At 39.9% G+C, this 15,658-nt stretch overlaps 1 protein-coding gene across 4 annotated transcripts in view; it reads left to right on the forward strand.

Moving 5' to 3' along the window:
• Positions 1-15,658, forward strand: part of shc1 (SHC (Src homology 2 domain containing) transforming protein 1) — a 30,306-nt gene that overhangs the window by 1,712 nt on the left and 12,936 nt on the right. For 2 of the 4 annotated variants that reach the window (XM_028011338.1, XM_028011357.1), the window contains exon 2: positions 14,405-14,569. In XM_028011338.1, the coding sequence (XP_027867139.1) occupies positions 14,408-14,569 (162 nt within the window). In that variant the 5' untranslated portion in view covers positions 14,405-14,407. Of the gene's footprint in view, positions 1-9,853; positions 14,570-15,658 lie in introns of those variants that run through there. The other 2 variants (XM_028011347.1, XM_028011330.1) reach the window with 2 other exon arrangements.

Here is a 15,658-nt window from a genome sequence, read left to right on the forward strand (position 1 = left end):
CTGTTGTGGGACTCCATTCTAATGCTAAATAACTTAATGGCGTGCAAGGTGTGCATGCAGGACAACTGCAATCCAACCAACAAGTTCTTGCGGTACTTTTTCATGCACAGATTGATGCAATTATAATATATTGTACAGTTTTTGATAATCAATGTATTATTAAAAACTAATTTAACAACATTTTGTATCCATCCCCAGTTTTGCACATGCTGACAGTGCGCCTTGGAAGGTGCGTAGATTAAAAATAATGCATTCAGATTGTCTGGAAATGACACTTTCTGGGTGTTTAAATCAAGATCTTCACAATGATCCAGTTTAAGACGTGTTAAGATGCGGATGTGACCCTTGGGTTTAAATTGTCTACCTCAGCTTTAGGACATGATCCAGAACCCGTGTAGCTGTCAAAGTGTCATCCTTACAGCAGGCTTTAACTAAAATGTTAAACATGGAAGTCTGAGTCCATCAAGTAGCTGCATTAAGGCTAAGAAAGTAAAGAGATGAGGCAGATACTTTGTGTTTTTTTGTGTTTTCTGATGGCTAGAGAGTATATTATAAAAAGCACACTATTGTTCCTCATTTTTAGAGTGTGGTTGCTTAAAACTCTGTAGATAAGTTGAGAATTCATCTTCACATAACATAAATTTCATCGATCTGCTATGACTGATTATAGTTTTTTTATGTATAGCCAATTAGTGGGTAAAGTTATAAATTTAAAGTCACTTACAAAGGCTGATAGTTGCTACAGTTCCAAAGAAATATTGCTTAACACAATTACTCATTGCATTTGGAAACACATTGCACATGGTGTAAAAAAAAAAAACTAAGTTAACTTGCAAAACTGAATATTTTGACAAAATGATTGAATACACATTTTTGTTATATAATTGCTTGGAACCATGGTTGAAGTATACATTTTATTTGTTGCGGAAGCACCATTGCACATTGCCAACATAATTGAGATATCATTTGTCTTTCTGCAATGAAATTTTAGGTTGTGTAAGATTGGTGAGTTCTCTGAAGACATTTACTCTTTAAAGGACACGTCAAGGCAATGGTGCATTTCCCCTTAAAATGCGGTAGCCATCCTTCTGAAATTCATTTTACCTTATTCATGTAAATTCACATCCACAAATGCATCATCCAATCAGTCCAACCATGTAAACAGATTTTAATTAATATATACCAGTTGCACTCAGATACTCATCATTGAGCCAGTTGGTAAATGGGAATCTAAGAAAGCCTAGCTAAATTCATGGAGTCTTTGACTTTGCAGCAACACTTCACCTTGAGCAATGATGTGTGCAGAAAGATCATTTGCATTGTCCTGTTTAAGAAATGCTTCTATTGCTTTAAAGGTTCTGTTTTTCACACACATGCTGTCATTGCATAAGTTTAAATTAGATTTGCAAAGGACAATGATACAACCCTGTAGGAACACATACCCTGGCTTTGGACTTTTGCTGATAACTTTCTGTGTGCCCCTTTTTATTGACTCATATTTATAACGTCTCACATTTCAAAAGCAACCTTCTCTACACTAGCGTCTAGGGCAAACCTCCTATGTATTGTCAGAGTCAAGCTATGATGCTCCAGGCTCTGCTAAATTGTCAGAGAGATAAGGCATAGAGTCGGTCAGTGCACACATGGGCACAAATCTGCACACATTCAGACAAAAAAAGTTAGAGCTATGCTCCACTATGTCTTATAATTATTATCTGTGGAGACCAGCCAGCATAAACACACCTCAGATGTGCTGAAACAGGGTCACTATGACAGAGTTGAAGTTCAGAGTGAACGAATGAAGGGTAGACACACTATTATGGAAACAGACTGAAGGCAATGCAGGATGATTGAGGTGACTGAAACCAGCATGCTTGGCACTCTTATCAGGGTCAGCCACAAGGCTCAGGCCAGCAGCCTGTGACATGATATTAAATGGTGGAAGTTATCATCACTGATGAAATGCAGGCAAAGAGAAGGTGCAATCAGCCAGAGATCCCCCCTAAAAAAACTCTGATTCAGACACATGACAGGAGCCCAACAAATAACACACACACACATAAACATACAAGGGCAAACGTGGCACAGAGAGAAGGACAGTCCGAGACGTGAACTGTCAGTCAGAGAGGAGCGTCATGGTCACACTGTCACAACACCCCCTCAGTCTAAAATCCATTTGATTAAAGTGGGATCTGTCCAGTTCTGCTTGAATCCCATCAGTCACAAGTAAGAACTTTAGAGCTGATTGACAGGAGAGAGTGACATTTGGTTATTATTATTACTTCACTAACATAGGTTGTGCAGACGTCTACAAACTCTGCAACACAACGCTGTCCCACCAATAATCTTAGATATTCTTGTGTGATGATGTGCATATTATTCAGAATAATTGAGTCTTTCAATAATAGAAAGTTTACTGTTTCCTGACGGGACATTCAGTATTGTTAGTGTGTGACGCTGTGAAGATAAATTCTTCTGTCTTTTTATACTGGTGTTGTTACACACACATACTCTTATGTGTGTGTGTGTGTTGTGGGAAAGAAACGTGGGAGTTTGTTTTTGAGCTCATAGCATGTGGTTGTCCGTCTCTGCCATACACAATGGGCTTGAAGCTCAGCCATGTTTCCTCCTGTGGGTAATGGCTCAGTGATGCAAGCTCATGGTTGAGTGCACAGTGTGAGCTACAGGTTTGACCAAAGCTTGACGTGGAAGGTGATGAACTCCAGAAGTAAGTATAGCTGCATTGCCGTTTATTCAAACTTTATACAAGCTTACATTTTAATTTTAGCTGACTTATCTGTAGATTTTGCTTAATGTAACTACTGTATATCATCATAATGGGCTACTCCTTATATCTGGTAGCCTAATTCAGTTTGGCTTTTAGCTATCAAAATATTAAATATACTGGTCAACCAAGATGTTGGATTTCACTTAGTTTGTAGTCTGTCACTCAGTAGAACACATGATTAAATAATAAAATGTTGACCTACTGAATCATTGTGAAGGAGAAAGCACAATGTTAGTAGATGTGGAATCAAATGACAACCGATCCCTGTAATATCAGTTATCAGTTGGGATGTCACAACATCCCTGTTGGGGTTTAGCAATACACTGAAAATATGTTTGCATTCCAATATAAGCTCAATATAAATATAACAAACATCTATTTGGATGGTGAAATATGTTTATAAAATTTAGATTTCTTGTATTGAAAATCCTTCATGCAAATATTTGACCTTTTTAAATGTACAGTAGTAATTTGGTAGCTTCACTCACTCGTTACAGACAATAGTACTCAAGATGCTAAAGATCAAAGAGAGGTATTCCAGGTAACGTAGCAGCAAGAGAGATGTGAGGAAAATGTTAATTTCTCTTAACTAATGCTGTTGTCAAAATATTTAACAATAGCATTGGCTTTCTAGCAATGTATCACCACTCTGAATAATTTAACTCACTTATTGATCTTGTGGTGTTCAGCAGGGATCAGTCCTTGGTTCCATATCATTGTTTATCGTACACACTTGTTTATCGCCTATAACTGGGCTGCACAGTGGAGGAGTTAGTAGCACTACATTCTACACCTTACATCAAGAAGGTACTGGGTACAAATCCAGACCTGAGGTCTTTCTGTATAGAGTTTGCAGATTCTCTCTGGGTGCTCTAGCTTCCTCACGCAGTCCAAATACATGACTGTTAGATTAACTGGTCTCTAAAATTGTCTATAGGTGTGAGTGTGTGCATGTTTCTATGTCCTGTGTGTCTGTATTTTGCCCTGTGATGGACTGGCAAGCTGTCCAGGGTCTGTCTCTTCCCAATGACAGTTAGACATGGGCACCAACTCACCCCATGACCCTGCAAGGGTAGAGAATGGATGAGAAAACTGAGACTTCACAAGTGTGTTCAAAATGACTGTTAGAATTATTTGGGTAAATATTAAATAGCATTCTGTGGTTATTCACAGATAATTTTAAACTGTGTATTAAAAGTTTTAAACTGTATTTTTAAAGAAGAAAGAAGAGAGTCATGATAATCTTGTAGAAACACTGCTTTCACTTCTTGATTTTGTTCTTTGTAATTTACAAATTTTAAATTAAAAAAATATTGTGCCTCAGTATAGATTTTGCAATGAGATCACACAAGGTTGGAAAAAATACCACTGAACATATCAAAAATAACTGAATAGATGAAGATCAACAAATGGCACAATGTCTGGAATTTAATACACATATTCTTATTCAGTTGATAAGTGGCATTTATTTGTGGGCTGGTATTTTAACTAGTTTCAGTAACAGCATTTATATTATCTATTTAAACCTCATTTCCTGATGAAAAAGAAGCTAAAAACCTGATGCATTTTTGTTTTTACTTTTTAGGTTGGAAAATAGTTTAAAGTTCTTAAATGTTATGTTCGACATACAACTATTTAATCGAAGCGTGTTTAAATAAAACAAGATGATGCGGACAGAATATCATAAGTTTTGACTTCCTCTTGATTAAATACGAACGTACTTGATATCTAGTCAATTTAAATTAAGTGGTCAAACAAACTATTGCCGCAACTGGGAAATTGTAACTGGAAGTTGTAAAGTAAATGAAGTGAGGTTTAGTGTAGCAGGACGGGAAGGATGCAAGGAGATAGAGATGAGGGATTGTGGCTAGTGGGGTGATAGTGGGAGGGGGTGGGTAAACCAGAAATAGCCATCTCACATGTTTGCTGTGTGTGTAGTGAGCTGTGAAACAAGCAGAGAGAGACGTCCTGTTGAATGTCTTGCTAATCTAATGTCTCAGCCTGATTTGTGCTAATGTAATTGCCTTTTTTCAGCTGCTTTTGCATGCAGTCATGTCTTTTCTCAGCTACACCAATTCTCTGTTCTTTCTCTTCTCTGGACGACGTCGTTTTGTTTTTAATGAGTTCTAGAAGCTAACTGTGCCTCAGAGGATAAAAGTCTATGAGAACGGCCAAGCTACTGTCAAAACTTATCAGCTCATCTGCATTTATTTTTTGCCCTGGTGTATTAAAGGCAGTTGATGCAAAGTGTGTATGAAATGCAGACCGCTTTGCTTAGTTTATTTTTATTGTTTGACTCAATAAATACTGATTTAATGCTGTGTTTAAAGAGTCATTCGGTCTATCTACAAATCAAATCAAGCCATTGTTCTCTTGCACCGGGCAAGCTGAAACAGAAATATTTTACTCCTGGCTTCTTTGCAGGTAATTCCTTTCATTCCACAAGGTGTGTTTTAACATGTTGTGTGGATTTTTGCCTTTTTTTGTCACTGTTTCTCCTTGGTTGTCCTGACTTCCATTACTTTCTCCCCCCTCAGTTATTGCTCTGTTTGTGTCTGCGCCAGTGGTATCAAGGCAGTCTCATGATTTTCTCTACTGTTGATCCTGGGAGCAAAGCATGCTGGGGGTTGAGTAGCTGCAAGGGCATCATCGGAGCATGCTGCAGCTGGGGTTTGTCTGTGTCTTCATCTGCTGATGTGTTTTTAGTGTTGCAGTCTCACAATCAGCCTTTGTTGGCAGATTGCATATGTGATAAGATATTCAAATTATACAACCAACTAATGGTAAACAGAATATACCACAGTGGTTGATTATTTGCTGATTATTCACAAAATTACCTGTTGGGTGCACCTCAGTACTATCAACAAAATTGCTATTACATCACTATACCCAACCCTGCAGTTAATGAACTAGTCAATGATTTTAGTCAGCATTATTCAAAAAGTGTCAAATAAGTGGATTTTAGCATTGAATTTATGCTTTGTAAAACCAAAAGAAAGCCAAATGAGAGATGTTTTGAAGATTTGTAGGTTTTCTGGCTTTAAAATATGATGAATAGCTTTTTAGCATGAAACAGCAAAATTCAGTAGCTTACTTAAAAACGGCTAAATATTGGTAAACCTGGAGGGCATATTTACTGCACATCTTTTAAATGTATTTAGAAATGTACTAGTTACACAGTCTTAAAGGGTGTTTCAGTATGAGTTGTCCTTTATTTCTGCCTGAAGCATAAAACTAAAGCCAGCATAAACTCATGGAGCCCGGCTTATAAAAAAAATTATCATGGGATTGCACAAATTGTACTCACTGGTCAGTTTATTAGTCTCAGCTACGTCAAACTGATGCAGTCTATAGTAGCCAAGCCATAAATCCTACCTTCATAAAGTCTGTTTTTTTCCAGCAATATTTTGTTGGTGACTTAGAGGAAAAGAACGCAGGCCATCAGTGTAGTGTACATTTAAGTAAACAGCTAAAAGGCACAAAGAGCACCCTCAAGTTAAGAATTAGAATTGAGCCACATTTTACAAAAGACATCTATCAGAGGCACGTACAGTGGAGGAGATAAATCAGTGACTGAGGCTGTGTGAATGAAATGTAGGGATTTATTTGGCTGCAATATCATATGAATATATGTGATTGGCCATAACTGCTCTATTAATATCGGACATTAATAATAGCACACATTTTCATATGTGCGCATCCTTGATTTAATGTTCATTTATGGAACATCTCTAGTTTGCAGTTGTCACACTCATTCCAGTTTTAGGCTTAGTCTTCACTATGTTTTCTGTTCACTGATGTTCTCTAACAAACCTCTGAGACCTTGAGTCCTTAACAGATCAGCTGGATTTATATTAACATTAAATTCCACACAAGCGAACTTGGTTTACTTCAGTGATTTCTGAAAGAGACTGGTTACACTGAAATCTTATTCAAGGATATAACAGTAAAATGCAAATTCACATCACATTTTTCAGATTTGACTTAAGAAAAGTGAAACACATCAGTATTCATACACTTTACAATGTCTTGTGCATTAAAGTCTTAGGTTTTATTGACACTTTTCTGAGACACTGTGGTGTATTTAACCAACTTTGAGGTTTTCCTGTATTTTTACATGGAAGGGAACTGTTTTATCAACATGTAGGCAAAGGGCTAAACTAGTTCCTCTTTTGCTTTTGTGCTAAGTCTTAAAACAAGGTGTCTACTCTTTATAAGCTACAGCTGAGAATCAAAACTGTTTAAGAAATTCAAAACCCCGTCAGGATATCTTTTTTTAAAATGCAGCATTTCTGAGGAACTGAAGAGGGTTCTTTTGTCTGCCACGGTTTCTTGTGTTTCACTGGTTGTGGGTAGGGTGCAGGCTAACTATCTCACCATTCACCTCTACCAGTCGTATCACTGTGTGTCATAATGGACGTAATTCTGAACATGTGTAGTTGCTTGATTCTTGTGTGTTGCAGGAAGTCTTTCTGTACTATCCACTCTGCTGAGCATCTGCGGCAGCTTTCTGCTTTTCTGCAGCACTGACGTCTTATCAGATATGCTTGAATATTGGGGCCAATCTCTTGGATATCTTGTCTTTTTGTACTTTCCCCTGTAGCTGTAGTCATGTTATGTATTATGTGTAGCGGATATGAAAAAAAAATCAGCAGTCTTTTTTTTTTAATTGCCAGCTTCTTGTGATGTAAAAATTATGCCAAGACCATTTCAGAGCTTTTTTCCCCTTTAATGATCTGTAGCCTGTAGAACTCATCAAAAAACAAATGTTTTCCAAGAAAAAGTAATAAACAGGACACAGAAAAGTGCTTGCATTGGTGTGCACACCCATACACTAATTCTTTGTTGAGTAGCATTTCATTGTATTGCAGCAGTGCCAGTCATAATAGGCTGTCCTAACCAACCCTAAACCTGCTCTAGATTTGAAGCATTGGAGTCTCAAGATTTTGTGCTAGCATTGACTTGTACTTTCTCAGAAAGTACCAGTCATTCTATCAAACTAAGGCTCCAGTTCCAGGTGAAGAAAAGCAGCACCAAAGTTTATCTTGCCGACAGATCAATTTTCAGTTCTACTGTCCAAATTTTATGTTTCAATCCAAAGTGTTACGTCAGATTTAGCTTTAGTGTCCCTTAGTTGTACAGCACCTAATTTAGCCATTGTTTGTTAGAGGATGCACAATTTTAGTGTTGCAGCCAGCACCATGCTTCACTTTGAACAACATGTTCTTTTAGTGATGTTCATGGCTGATTTGGTGCCAAATATACTTGTGGGAATAATAACTTTTTTTTTCTTTTCAAACCTTAAAACACATTTATTCCACATGTGGTTATATGTTTGCTTTTAAGACTGCTTCTTTCTTGCCACCTTACACCATAGCAGTGAAATTTAAAAAAATAAGGATTGCTGATGAGTTTACAACATAGCCATAGTAGTTGCTTGAAATTGCTGCAGCTTTTTGAAATGTTCCTGTAGACCTCATTGCAGCCTCCCTAACCAGTTTCCTCTTAATCTGTTGTGGAGTGACATTCACTTCTTGGTAATATCACCGTTGCTCCATGTTTTCTCCACTTCATGATGACTGCTCTCACTTTGTTCAGTTGTACATCTAAGGACCCCAACATACTTCACTCCAAGCCAAATAGTCAACGTATAGTCAAGTGGTGACTGACCATTCGTATTTGCACAAACCTTTCATACAATGGCACAGACCACCTAAGGGACATCTCTCCCACTTTTTTATACGTCATTCCTGTACCCCCGGGAGTTCCCACATCCCTCTTTTCCTCCCTGCATCCTCTGTTTTGGTTACAAATTGTCACAGATCTACACACCACACTTTCCTGCAGACAGCCTCCTCCTTGAACAACGACATTACATGTTCCTGTTCCTTTCAGGAGTTATTAACCATCTTCCAGTCTTGGTGACATAGTAGTTATTTAGTGAAGAACCATACAAATGTACATAACTCCTCACTGCATTAGTTCAGCGTTACCCAAAAGTATTCATGTCTCCTGCAGGTACAAAAACCGGATAGTGGAAGCAGACTAGTTGAAGAGAAATATTAGCATTGCTGTCTGAGTGCATTTCCGCATAAAACATGGCAAGTAACTTCTGACCAATCAGACACTTTTTCACAGAGCACTGACGGAATATATCTACATAAATGAGAGCTGATTTTAGTGCTTAGGATGAAGTACGTAAGGGCTTTAATGCTTTAGAAATTCATTTGTGCCTTACTCCTGACTGATACCTTTCAGAAAAGGATGTTGGATGCTCTCAGTGGAACCTGGCTTATACTAGATCAGCTGAAATTTATGTCGGGTTTTCAGAGCAACTGATAGCAGTCGAGGACTGTCTCTTATTAAACATCAGTTTGAATGTGGTTGTTAATTTTGAGCACATCCACAAATGCAAGGGGAAGTGCACACTCTTGCAGCTACATGGTTTTAGTCTTTTTATATTTTATTTAATTTTATCCTCCACCTGAAAGATTTCAGTTTCTCTCTGAATTGAGTGGAAAAGGTGTTAGGTCACCTTAAAGGCAGATAGAGTTCTGAAATGATTAGTCTCACATCTACTGTAGATGTAAGTTTTTTCCCTTCTGTCTGCTTTCATCAAGGTTAAGTAGTGTGACCTTCTGTCACACTGTCCACCATGTGAATGGAGGGGCTGCACTTCTTTTCGCACTTTAACTGTTTCTCAGGTTACCAAACATGAATAAGGGAGGAGTTGTGACCAACAAACATCATAAAGCCCAGTCTAACACACACACACGCGTAAACCCCACACCCCTTCACACCCTCCCCCCCACACACACACATCCACCCTCTCTTCTATTCCTTCCTTCTTCCACATCCCCATCTCTCCCTGGAGTGTGTGCATTAACGTGCAGGAGTGCAGCATCTCACAGTGCATGCACATGTACTCTGTTAAATGACTGGCTGCAGAGAGGAGATGGGGGAGGAAACAGGAAGGAGGTAGCATGGGAGAAAAGAAGGTGGGGAGGGCACATACAGCGGCGCATGCATGTGTGTCTGAGAGGGAGAAAGAGAGGAAGAGGAGAGAGACGGTAAGAGAGAAAATGGGAGGCAGCATCACCCACCCAGACCGGGAAGAGAGGAGGGGAGGGCAGACAGCATGCTCGTCCCTCCAACAGACAGAGGTGGAAGGGAAGTGGGCATGAGAGACAGAAGGGGAGCACAATGAAGGAGTGCCATTGTCCATCCTGGCAGCATTGCTGTTTCACCATCTGCTGAAAGACAGAAAGAGACGGAGGAGGGGACAAGAAAAAGAAGAGAACACGGAGGAGGAGAGGATAGATGGAGAAAAGCTACCGGCAATGACTTTGTGAATTGATCAAGCAGAAGAGTGGATCAGAGGAGAAGCACGTTTTTTTTTTTCTATGTCAGGGAGTGGAGGGAAGGAGAGCCAGACAGAGGGAGAGGACGGATGTTCGGACAGTCCGGGGATGTTTAAACATTAATGTGGCTTTCAGATTAATATGGAACTTGGCTTTAGATAAATGGCTGTTACTTATCAACTGCATGCTTTATAAACCAAAAAATGAACTACTAATGTTTTGCCATTTCTTTTAAAAAAGGCAGATTTGTTAGACTTAATTTATACAGAGAAATTTTATTACTTTTCAGATTTTTCTATCAGAATAAGATCTACTCAGCAGCAGGAGTTATGTTTTACAATCATCTTTAACTGCTGTAGAGAATATTCAGGTGTTTTTTATGCAACTTTTCTTAGCATTAGTTGTCTTCTAAAGTCAAGCATAACGATGTTGTTCTTTACAGCATACTGTTAATCTGAATTTTGTTTCTGTTCTTGCAATTTTGTTAAGTTTATCACTCCAACTGGAGTCGGTGCATTCAGCCAGTGGAGATGTCAACATTGATTGGGTTTTATGGCTGGTGTGATGTTGGTCAAACTTTGATCATTTCCTGAACTGTATTGATCTAAGAGTCTGTAGTTCTTTTTTTCCTGCCATTGGATTTAAAAAAAAAGCTCTAATGTAGAGTCTTTGATGCAACAGCTAGTAGATAATTGCTTGCCAAAGCAGTTATCTCTTTGAAGATTTCTGCTGCTGTTGGGACTTCTTGGCATAAATCCTCTGCAGGCATTTCTCCTAATGTCTGTTGCCATCGCAACGGGCGGCAGCTGCAGACAGAACATGATGTAAACTCTTTTCTTTTTGTCCTTGTCTTTTTAAAACTGGTGCTGTTCCATTTTGTATTTGTACGCATTTTATAGATAACTAGTTATAGTTGCATCTTGTTTCTTTTTAACTAGATTTTACTTTATTCTCTAGTCTTTGATTCAGGGTTGTTTCAGGTCATCTATACCCTCTTACCCTTTCTGTAGGGTTGTCCAGTTTATCTGTCAAGCTTGATGTGCTGCTATCAGGCATTACTGGATAAATGAATTATCATTCTGATTTCTCTTGTACATATCGGTGAGTACAGCTGCTTGGCCTCAAGGCTGTGCTTCATGGTGTGTTGGTGACTCAGGATTTCTGTCCATTTTGAGGGTTGTCATCTTTGTCACCTGACCTACACTGTGTTCAGTGCACTAAAAATAATATACCAGGTCTGCTACGCCTTTGTTAAAGAATACTTGTAGTTTTCTCTGTAATACTTGCTTATTACAAGCATGCATACTGGATCTGTTGCCTTTTTAAAGTGCTAATCTTTTTTCTGGAGTTTTAGTTGTTCTGGATAATATTTGCCTGGGTATGTTTGTCCAGCCATAATTCTTTACAGCTTTCTGGAGCTCATCCCAGCCTTTCCAACTGGCAGTGCTTTAGTATGACTGGATCCTCCATGGTGCTTTTTGTCCAACACCAGATGGATGGCTAGCTAGAGTTGCTAGACAATCCCTCTGAGGTGCTAGACTTGTGTAGGCGACTGTTCCTCTGCCATGAATCCAGCGCCCACTACAATCTTGAGTGGTGTCACTTCAGGCCTAGTAGATCATTTAAATGTTAGTGTGGAAGGAAAGCATAAAATAAGCTGCTTGCTTGCAATTATTGAAACTTTGGTGCCAAATTAAAACCTTTGGTGCATGTTGTTTGGATAAATAGGCCACCTTAAATAGGCATGGATGAATAGTGCCTCATGAGGTGGGACTGTTGGTGTAGCACTGCCTCCTTCTGAGGTTGAACTGTTTTCAGACTGAATTATTGGATTGATTTGGAGTTTAAGGAGACTGTTAATGCAATCAGACTGTCTTTTCTAGGTTGGACTATGCAGAACATGAGATGTTTAAGGGTGTTTGTGCACTGGAAGATTTGCCTTAGATAGGGAGTGAATATAAATCTGGGTTTGTGCATGTTAAAAATGTCTGCATCGACACTCTTCTCTCAGGTAATCTGGGCTTGCTGTTTGAACTAGGAAGTGCTAAAGCAAGTTGGTGCAAAGTGCATTGGGTTCATGTTAAACATCAGTGAGCCTCCATTCAGGGAACCCTAAGTGAGGAAGTCTAAACCAGACCTGTCAGGTCTCTTCATCATCACTACAAGCTCCCTGGTAGGCACCATCATCCTGTGACCTACATTCTGCAGTGTTACATCACCGCCGTGCTACTGCAGTGTGTGTTAGTGTACCAGACACTGGCAGGATCTCAGACTCAACGTACCGCTATCAAATGGTGCTTCAGAAAACAAAAAAATGCATCCTTACCTAGGTGGCCAGTTATAGGGAACAAACTTGAACCAAGGCCGGATCTGTTGTTTTAGCCATATCCGTAACCTAATTCAGGAATGGGCTCAATTCTGCCAGCCCAGTCTTAATTGCAAACTTTTCATCTGTCAGTTTTTCTAAAGCCACCATGTCTAGCCTCTAGTTATCCACAATCTTTGCGTAGAAAGAAAAAAAGCATGGTTCAACTTTAATATATTCAAATAACGAACTGTTAAACTAGGCAGTCTGGAGAACGGGCGAGCAATCGCAGGAGGGGGTGAGGGGGAGCGAGAGATCATCTGGAAGAGGCGAGAGGACGTGGTGGCTCGCGAGAAGGCAGAGGCATTGGAGAGACAGAGGTTGGCAGAGTATATTGTGTGGAGGAAGAGAGAGGACTTTCAAGATAAAAAAGGAGACCAAGAGAAGGGAGGAAAGGGCTCTGAGAAAGGGAAGGAGGCTTCACCAGAAGTGATCTGGAAGAGGAGAGAAGAAGAAGAAGAAGGGGAAGCAGGGAGGGATAGAGCAAATGCCATTCAGAGAGGACATGAAAGCATTTGGAGGAAGAGGGAGAGGGAGTGAAAAAGGCAGCTAGTGACTGATTCGCATTGCTTTTGAAACAAGTGTTCAGAAGACTGTACAAAGAGTTTGGCAGTAGTCGTACATCAGTAAGCCTCCTCTCTCTTTTCTTTAGCAACTCTGCAGGTGTTTGCTGTGTTATCGACCAGTTGAAGTTGTATATTATGCATGTGTTGGTGCTGTTTAGTTGGTGTGCGCAGCGTCTTTTAGAAACCCCATGTTGGCCACTAATAGAATTTTTATAGGCCTACATCAAGCAAGGTAGATTCGGCAAAGGGAACTGCTTCACACGTGCACGCCAACACACACATGAAGATATGTACTGCCCCACACATGTAGACAGATCATTAACAAGTGTGCACCCCTAAGACAAACAGGAGGGGGTGAAGGGGTGCTTAGAGAGACAATCACTTGTGTTGATTCTTCATGGTGCTGGTGACAGCTGAATAACACTTACTCTTTGCCGATTACGTCGGGTTGAGGCACTCACAGATGTCTTTTTACATTGAGTGCAAACACCAAAAGGAAACCTCTGTGGAGAGCTGAAAGCTTGTCTTCATCTATTCAGGGGAACTGGACAAACAAAAACTTTACAAAAGAACTGAGGACAACATGAGCTGTACTTGTGCACTAATAAACTATTTTCATCTGTATTCCAACTTTATGGTGGAGGCCCAGCTTCTCCAACGCACCGTCTCCCATCTTGCACTCATTGTGGATAAAGCCAATTTTATTGCAGTTTGTTTTTGGCTGCTTGGTAACGAGTGGAGGACAGACAACCAGACAGATGGATGTAGAGCTCTTGCAGTGAGCAAGAAGGACAGATGGTTGTATCTCCTTTCAAAGGGAAACTTTGAATTGTGAGACGAAAAGACTTTAAATCGCTGCAGCCAGTGTGGACTTAAAATCTCGCCCTGCATAATTATGGAGCTTGTGCAGAAAGCCAAGTACACCCACATTCGGAGTGAGTCGTTGAGCTCAACCGATGAAACAAACTCCAACCCATCGTCGTTTCCGCCTTCCAGCCCAGTCACCCCACTTACCCCCTCCCCTGGTTTACCGTCTTCTCTCTCCTCCTCGTCGCTCACTCCCATCTTGCCCCCCACATCTCCCAGACAGGCTGAAAACAGCCCTACCACTCTCTGCTCCTTCTTCCCCAGTATGAGATCCCTTCGCCTGGGTGTCTCCGCTACCCTTCTCCCAGGACCCAGGGCTGCTAGCAGGTCACAGCTGGCTCAGGCGCCTGTTGAGTCCTCTGGAGATGACAGGAGCAATTCCAGCTCCTCTCCTCCTCTTCATCAACACGTTGCCCTCCTAACTGCTCCTTGTCCCCCTCCCCGACCTCCTCTGCAGGACATGAACCGGCTTGCAGGGGCCTCCAGAAGGGCACGGGTGGAAGGAGGTCAGCTGGGAGGAGATGAATGGACACGACATGGCTCCTTTGTCAACAAGCCCATCCGTGGCTGGCTGCATTCAGACAATGTGGTCAGCACCAGTGGCGTATGCTATACAGTACGGGTAAGCTAGCACTCTTATATTATCACTCTCTTTGGATACATAAGGTGTGAAAACATGCAGCCAGTCAGAGAACAATCTGAGATATTAACAGTATTTTAAGGATAAGAACCATTATTTATTTATTTTTTTATATATATGTAAAGGTTCACAAATCATAAACACTTTGAAGAGCTATATAACAGGGACATTAAAAAACGTAAAAATAAACACAAAGACAGGGTGTCAAGCTTGCAGCTTTCATTAGGCATGGGTTGGTTACCACTGCCAACGATATTCTTAGTTCTTTTGAAAGCTTAACGTTAACTGAACAATGTCTAATACTGACACAGTTAGTAAATAGTACTTTAATGCATAGTCTTCACTTTGAAGTGTTGTGAGTTTTTAATGTTGTGAGATCTCATGCCACGGGATCTCAATATAGTTTTGCTCATATGTTTACATACCATGTTAAAATTTCTGGTTTTGTTAAAGCATTTTTCAGAGAACATTGATGAAACTAAATTTACATGAAACATAGAGGAGCCCAAAGACTCACTGCCTTTTTTTACACACACACTAATCACAAGCAATACCAGAGGTGAGGATTGTTGCCTTCAGGAGCTATTTAAGTGATGTGTTTCAGCTTGTAAGGTATGTAATCAAAACAAAACTTCCAGGCTCTGTGAATTTGTGATCAGGGTGTCCTGTGTAGTTTCTGTTGTCTATATATTATACAGTTGTCCTACACTTTTTTTGAAAAATGTTATTTTTATTATATTATTTTCCTGGTCTGAATAATAAAAATATTTTCAACTGATTTTCCGAACTTCATTCCCTGTCCTGTTGTGTAAATATTCTTTCCTCCTTAACTTATATCCTTCCTTGTTTCCATTGTTCCTTTATTCCTTCCTTCCTTTTGCCCTGTCTTCCTTGTGTATCCTTTCTTGATTCCATCAACCCTACCTTATTTGTGTCCTTCCTCTTCTGGTATCTATTCTTCCATCCTTCCTTGTGTCCCTCCTTTCTTTCAGTTTCTGGATTTTGCAGCTTCAATATTTAAAGCCTTTCTGTTGCAGAAATATTGGTCCTAAATTTGCAGTGTATTTATGT

This window comes from Xiphophorus couchianus, chromosome 3, assembly GCF_001444195.1.
Source record: "Xiphophorus couchianus chromosome 3, X_couchianus-1.0, whole genome shotgun sequence".
NCBI lineage: Eukaryota > Metazoa > Chordata > Actinopteri > Cyprinodontiformes > Poeciliidae > Xiphophorus > Xiphophorus couchianus.